Source organism: Priapulus caudatus, unplaced genomic scaffold (assembly GCF_000485595.1).
Source record: "Priapulus caudatus unplaced genomic scaffold, Priapulus_caudatus-5.0.1 Scaffold1724, whole genome shotgun sequence".
NCBI classification, from domain to species: domain Eukaryota; kingdom Metazoa; phylum Priapulida; class Priapulimorpha; order Priapulimorphida; family Priapulidae; genus Priapulus; species Priapulus caudatus.
In genome coordinates, this window is record NW_014578785.1 from 13,908 (window position 1) to 22,100 (window position 8,193).

At 41.4% G+C, this 8,193-nt stretch overlaps 1 protein-coding gene across 1 annotated transcript in view; it reads left to right on the forward strand.

Moving 5' to 3' along the window:
- The window catches only part of LOC106817436 (UDP-glucuronosyltransferase 2B14-like), a gene marked incomplete at its 3' end in the record, with an annotated part of 8,496 nt that extends 733 nt beyond the window's left edge, over window positions 1–7,763 (forward strand). The window contains 3 exon segments of the mRNA XM_014822098.1: window positions 6,475–6,750; window positions 7,163–7,255; window positions 7,622–7,763. Of these exon segments, the coding sequence (XP_014677584.1) occupies window positions 6,646–6,750; window positions 7,163–7,255; window positions 7,622–7,763 (340 nt within the window).
- Window positions 7,764–8,193: the final 430 nt, after the last annotated feature.

Consider the following 8,193-nt stretch of genomic DNA (forward strand, 5'->3'; position numbering starts at 1 on the left):
CCTTATACATTCAGGCAGTCAAATTCTTTCTAACAAAAGGTTATTCGACACTTACTCTTCGCATGTCAGCGGAAAGTACATTTCATGGTCCTTTCAATAAAGCCATAAAAATGGTAGGTCACCGCTGAAACAAAAAAAGTTTTCCAATCGCTCCGTCAGACCATGTCCTCAGAAAATGTCTAAAATCTGCCCTGTGCCCCATTGACCTTTGACCTGTGACCTCAATTTCGGCACAGTGATGGCTTTTCCTACCATGATGCTATACACCGACTATCACGAGGCCTACGTCGAGCCGTTTAGATTGGTGCCGCAATTCTGCATTTCCCCCCTTAACCTTAAGTTAAGGCGGGAATGTTCCCCTTCTTTTACACCTCTTGACCTTTGACCCCCAGCTTCGACATCCCAACTCGTTTTCGGATTACCCCCAACCCCACCCCCCCACGTCCCACCTTTCGATTCCGTACGTTGAGCGGTTTTGCCCAACTGTTGACGCACGGACGGACGCACGCACGCACGCACGCACGCTCATGCGATTCTACAAGCTGCATCTGACTATGTGAGATGAGCTAAAAACTTTTAAAAAGTTGTTTCTTAAACTTTAAATTTGTGTTTTAAATTTTAGTTTTAGGGCAGATGAATTACCTCAAATTCACCTCAGAGCATCTTCAATAAAAAAAAATTCCGGGGGTGGCCCCCCTACCCAACCAATGACAGGGGGAGGTCCCCCTCTCATACTCCCCCCCGTGAATGCCTACAGCGTTCACGAAACACGCCTACGGCAGTCTTGGCTGAGTCACACATACAAAAACGCCCATTGCACTCCCAAATATTTTTTCTGCACTCCCACAATACTCATTCCTGGCTAATACCCTGTCGTAAAACAGGAGTGTGTGCGCTGCAGACAGCGGTAAAGCATCTGTAGCAAGTCGATCTTACAACATTGAGTTCATCATCAAAATGCCTAGAAAAAAACATATCTGCATACCTTATCTACCTAATCATCATTATTATGATATTAATCATGTTAATTATTATATTATATTATTATATTATATTATATTATATTATATTATAATATTATTATATTATATTATATTATAATATTATTATATTATATTATATTATAATATTATTATATTATATTATATATTATATTATAATCATATTATTATCTTCAACATTATCAACCTAATCCATCGTTGCTTTTCACGCAAAAGGTTGAAAGCAATTGTTTCGTCGCTCGCATACGTCTAGAACGCGGGTGAACCACAAAATTGTGATTTTTTGCGCCCACCGAGTGGCAACTACATAATATTGCTCACATATTGTAATTAAATATATTTTAAAAGGTCTGGTGAAACTCGTCAAATAATAACAATTACGCCAATCAAGAGAAAAACGAAACAAACTGAAAAAAAATAATTTATTTTGTGAGAAATATTATCCAATCAAAACGCACGTCTCATCCCGATTCCCCACTGTGTTGCTTTCTGCAACCAATCACGCGTCTCTACGTTTCGTATGAACTGGCTCCCTGCACAACAAACATGGCGACTTGCATGTCGTCTATGTCGTCTGATGATTCTAATACGCTTCCTACTCAAGATGTGGAGAGAGACTGCCGGAGATCAACTGTATAATGTATATGTTGTAGTAACTGTTGTGGTGGCACATGATGAAGAATGTCATTCGCTGCAAAATGTTGATGGCACAGTGAATGTAACTGCTGTGAAGGAACTTGAATGTAACCACGAGGAGGCCGACACACGACACGGCTCTTCGTACACTGTCAGTATGATGCTGCATCTCTCGCTTCGCCATCAGCTGTACAGCCAGCAGTCATCATTAGAAGCCCAGATACGGATGTATTTATTATTGTGGTGTGGCTAAAGCTCACATGATTGAGGCCTAACTTCTCTTTCACACTGGCAGAGGAAACAACAAACGTAGGCCTACATTGAATTTGAGTGCCATACAAAACCATCGTGGACGTGAGGTAACAGATGCCCTCATCGGACTACATTGCTTCACAGGTTGTGATTCGGTGACCTCCTTCTACGGCAACTCAAAGAAAAAAACCATGAAAATGATGCGTGAATCTACAGACTTTCAAGAAGCATTCAAACAGCTTGGAAGCTCATTCACCATAGACACTAGTCTGGTAGATGCACTTGAGAGATTTGTTTGTAAGTTGTATGATCAAGATTGCTCTGATGTAATACAGCTCGATACAACAAATTCTGATGGGTACAAAGGCTGAGATGACATGCCCCTTCACGTGACTCCTTGATGAAACATCTTACGAGCGCTAACTACCAAGTAAACCGACCAGGCTCTCCGACTGTTATACCTCTCGCCACGTAGTGTTAAGCGAGAAGGGAATTTGTGGCTAACTACCAAGTCTGGAGCAGTTTCCAGCCATTCCCAGCCCACATGGTCATGGCTGGAAAGTTACCAACAACACAGACTTGGATATAGTATGGGGTGACCATTCCCCAGCGCCACGTACTCGGCTAGAGCTTAGCAACTGCAGTTGCAAGAAGACAAACTGTGAAGAACCCAAAGGAGAAGGAAACGGTCGTTGCTCTTGTAGACAGCACAATGTAAACTGCACAGATTTATGCAAGTGCATTGTGCAAAAAATTCGGCTTTGCACAGAAAATGATATCGATGGCTTTGAGAAGACTGGATAATGAAGATGACATTTAGTTTATTGAAATCTCACTGCTCTTCTCTAAAGAAATGTTAGCTGAAATTGTATTCCACTAAATCCACTCACTTTACTTGCGCATGCATGCATACACTTGGCACATTTAACCCATTGACGCGGAAAACAAAGAGTTTTTATGAGCCAATTTTTTTTATTATTTTATCATTCAAATTGGCAACATATTTTTTTTTAACTTATAATGATAGGTTTGGCGATAAGTATGCCGAGTTTAGCGTCAATAGGTTAAGGAAAGTGAATTCCAAAATGGGTTTCTCTGTCCCCGTTTCTCAAATTGTTTTTGTTTTAAGTAGAGGGTTTATTGCAAACAGGGGATGTACATCTCAAAATTTAAACTGCCAGAAGATATGATTCCTGTATCAATATGTTTCAGCTTCTGTATGTATTGCATACTATATTAGCTTGAAGAGATCAAACATTGTTTCGATTGGGAAAAACGAACAAATACTGTTTTGTTTATTAAATTACATATGTATATATGTAGGTACACTGTATTGGAAATTGCGACAGCATATGCAAATTATATTATGTACTTGTATTGGGAAATACGCACAGCATTATGCACTGTATGTTAGAAGTACATGTACATGTACTAACAGTCTGAGTTCTTACTTGATTTATTGATTACCTTTGCTTTCTTCATTATAGTACATTCTGTCGCCATTCTTCACGTTACAAATAACATGTAAACATTAAATCATGGCCCTTATCAATTTACTTCCTGTTTGAGGATCAACCTACTGAAGCATTCGTGAAATGGTTATGAAAATGTATGAAAGCAAAGGTGTCTCACTTGTTAGTCAGTTGGTAATTTTTTAATCTACATGTACATAATAATCAAGAGCAGATACTACTCTGTACGGCTTTGTGGATTGGTTAGTTTTTTTATTTAATCACAGGATAAAAGACCCTCGATCAACCAAAGAGGCTGTTTTTCAGAGGTCGTGGATAAATTGCAAAATTATGATACATGTAGGTGTGATGATCACCACGCATGTAGATCAGGGAGCTGCATGTATTTGATTAAACTTTTTTGAATATTGAAATATATTGGGAGAATAAAAGAGCAGAGATCAAAAGACAATGAGAGAGAGCTATATAGAAGAAAAAAGGGGTAGGGGTAGAGAGATGGAAAGCCAGGGGGAGACATGGAAAGAAAGAGGTTGAGAAATGTGTAGACCGTGAGACAGACGAGGAGAGTTAAAGAGAGAGAGAAAAACAATTGTAGAAAGAAACGATTGGATTACTCTGGTAGATTTCAGCTTAAAAGAGTGAATAAATATATATATATTCAATTCATTTTATTGGCCAGATGGAAATTAGTTTTCCTCACATTTTTACACAGATAACATAACCGTATCAACAATATACAGCACATTGCAGTAGCCTACACATATAATCAAGAGTACATAATAGAGTACATCTCTATTATGTACTCTTGATATAATATATAAAAAAAATATTGTTTCATTTCCAAGCATTTTATCAGAATTAAATTAAACATTAATGTATCCTATTCAGTTCTTTCTTCAATGACATGTTCTGGAAAGTACAAAAATTACTCTGCGTACATGTCCCATTATAAATACGGATCGAAGAAGGAACAAACAATATATATATATATATATATATATGTGTGTGTGTGTGTGTGTGTGTGTGGCGCGTGTTGCGTGTTGTGTGTGTGTGTGCATGTGTTGTATATTATCTTTGTCTATGGTGTGTGTGCGTGCTAGCTGCGCGGACGTTTAGACTGGTACGCGGTTCGAACCTCTCGCGCTTAGTTTACTCGATGATGGGCGTCCCTATTAGTTACGATGGTGTGACGAGTACCAGTCTACGGCGACGTTTACCGTGGCGTCCACTACGCTGCGCGGACGTTAGCCGTTCAGAAATTAACATTACTAATTAATGTCTGCCAAGTTCACCACTTGACGACTTCTGGCTTGTGTATTCCTTATATTTTTCCTTCAGCTATTTGCCAAAATTTCAGGTAGTTGCCAGATGTCGCTCACAAAATCAATAATAGAGATCTTTTGCGCTTGTTGCATTTGCGTCTAGTCAGACATACGTCACAGTTCGACTGTACAAAATTTATTAATTTTGTTTTTAATAGCGGTTTAGGTTATTTTTAGAGTTAGGGTTAGGTACGGATTTAGGGTTAGGTTAGGGGTTTAGCGGTCAACAATGCACCTTAAACAGGAGTTTGAGTCAGATGAGACGTGACGTCACTCACTCATGACGAGCGACGAAGCAATGCTTTCAACCTCTTGCCGCTTTCACTTCCATTCCTTTGGAAATTCTATAAAAACTGCTGTAACATGTGATGTTACAGATGTTTACAATACATTAGTAATTAATAGATATAAAAATTAATCAATATATAGTGTGTATATATTTAAGTGTCGGTGTGCAGCGGCAGCAGCAAATGGCGTGTGCCCACGGGACGTGTGTTTAAGATTGAGCATTTAGACGGATTTACAGGAACAATTGTCAGGCAATAATAGCGTGAAAGAAGTATAGGCAAACATTAAGACTTCTGGTTTAGTAAATAGATTTCGAGTATTTATGTTAGATATATTTTATTGAAACGCCTCCAAATGCCTGTGTCGCGATGAGGACGCACACTCGCTACGCGCGTGTGAGTCGTTTCTTTAGTACGTCTACACGACGAACCTTAACTCGAGTTAAGCTAACGGTATTAAGCGGCCTAACTCGAGTTAAGGCACTGCGAGCTAACTCGATGGTTGAGCGCACAGGGGTATATGTAGTGTAGTCTACGACGAACCTTAACTCGAGTTAAGCTAACTGCGATGTTAGCGGGTTATGTAGGTCTACACGACAACACCCCGATAGCGATTCGGTCGCGCGCGTGTGTACGATAACATCCGTACTTAGTGCTGCCGCCATATCTGGCTGGAGGTTAAGCCTAGACCCTCGTATGAGCGTCTACACGGGCTAACTCGAAGTTAAGGTAACTCGAGTTAGCTAACTCGATCGACTGGCGAGGCTTAAAGCTAACTCGAGTTAACGTAACTCGAGTTACCTTAACTCGAGTTAAAGGGACCCCGTGTAGAACGCTTAACTCGCAGTTACGACGTCGTGGAAGACGCAGCTTGTCTTCTCTTTGTGTAGAAAGGAACCTTAATTGGAGGTTGGCGTATCGACAGATGTATACCGTGTTAGTGAGCCTTGGTAGCCTCGAGTTGTTAGAATATAGTATGCTTTTTATTAAACACCAAATTTACACTCTTCTTGATTATTACTCTTCAAATTCTTTCATTCAAACCTTGTGTAACTTCTATGCTACATGCATTTTCCTTCAAACCCCACCACTCTCTTTAAATTTCTATATATATTGGCAATACTCCACCCACATCACAAACAACAATAACTCTTCCTAGCAAATTACGCACGACTACCATGTGGTTGTGTTCACTCAAATAACTTCCGCCATAATCCCCGTATGAGCACTCGTCTAGTACTAGGCTAGAGTCCTATACTACAGAGAGTTGCGCAACTCAGGATTTGATTTCCATAGTTGTCCAATATGGATCCACACCGCCTTGGTTCCGCTTAAGTACAGCGCTGTATGGATACGCTGTACAATGGTCCGTCAGTAATTGTGTAATTAGACTATCCGTGCTTTCAAAAAACTTCAAAATTTACCAGGAGATTATAGCTGAAGCAGGTGTGTCTATTGATTAAGTTTGGGCGTAGAAGGGAGAGGTGAAGAGGGTAAAAGGGAGGCGTAGAAGGGAGAGGTAAAGAGGGTAGAGGGGAGGCGTAGAAGAGGATGAGGAGGGCGAATGTAAAGGAGGGAAGAGTATATACGCCTACACGCGGCGTCGCCAGCTCGCTCATTACGCGTGTGATTTCAGAACGGAGAAACGGTGGTTAGCGTAAGAAGTGAAGCATCGATGGTGTTTCCGGCCATCAACTACATGCTGGAGTATCCAAGGCCGATGCTGCCCAACGTCCAGCTAATTGGTGGCTTGTTGGCCGGACCGGTTCGCGACCTAGACGTAAGACACCAATGTCACTCTCCGGCGCCGATAGATATCCTAATGCTCACAGGTCTTACGGGAATTTCCAAGACTCGGTCACTTTGCCCAAGGGAGTTCTCAAGGGGAGCATAATGTAATGATTCAGCTAAGTGATGATGAGTACTGAACGAACTTTCGCTGAACGTGCACAGTGTATCCGGGTGGGTCCAAGACGAGTGGCTCCGGGATGACTAGCCGATGATTCACACTTATTTAAGGGTTATGTACACTATTTTATTAATCTTATAATTTATTTTCCCCCAAAATCTAGGGGACAGCTGTACCCGTTGCCCTCCTTCTCAGAGTCTACGTCCCCGGAAATAGTGTAATTTAGTTCGTATTTTCGTTGTCGTTTGGCATACATGTGTCAATGTGTTGCAATCTTCCACAGGGGGTGGAGCCGTACATAGCTGGTGCGGGAGAAAGGCCCGTCATCTTCGTGTCGTTTGGTACGTTTGCATCGTCGATGGAGTTTCTACCAAAGGTACGGAGTCAGCACTACGGAGTAGGCACTAAAAGCTTACTGGTTGCTTCTCATACTTAGTGATAATCCGCCGGTACCAGAAGAGCAATGGCTGCCCTTCTTACTTGTTGCCCGCTTATACGGAAGCGTTCTGTCAACCAAAGTGTTTACTTCCCACAAAACAGCTGCATAATCTGATTATTTTATACAGGTCGGTTTTTTTAATCTACCTTCTCAAATACACCATATCTGTTTGCATGTACTTGGATATCTGAATCTGCACGATTGTGCACTTGTCTATCTGTGGCTTATCATCGGCTCAATTTGAGGCGTTGACTAAATTAACTTATATGTGCACGTGACTTGCTGATGACCTTACATTTGCAGGCAGTGCTTCATGTGTTCTTGGAGACATTTGGAAGTCTCAGTGATTACTTCTTTGTTTGGACAATTAATCGCGGTGGCGTGGATCCGATCATACCAACAAATGTGAGGGTGTTCAATCGAGTACCACAGAATGACATATTGGGTAGGTGTCCGATAGATGGGAAAATGACGCACGCGTGTGCGCACGTGACTGCGTGTACGTGCGTAGGCCTATACATGCGTGCTTCCGTACGTGCATATATGTGTGCATAACATCACGTGTTGTGTGCTTTTATGCGGGCGGGCGTGTGCGCGTGCGTTTCAACTCTATTTCCTCAGTACCTATAAAGATTATACGTCTTGGTCTCACGCCGTATCTTTCAGGGCACCCACAGACGCTACTAATATATCTCAAAATCTTTAATGTTTATTACACCTCAGGGTACCTACACACACAACACACAACACACACACACACACACACACACACACACACACACACACACACACACACACACACACACACACACACACACACACACACACACACACACACACACACACACACACACACACACACACACACACACACA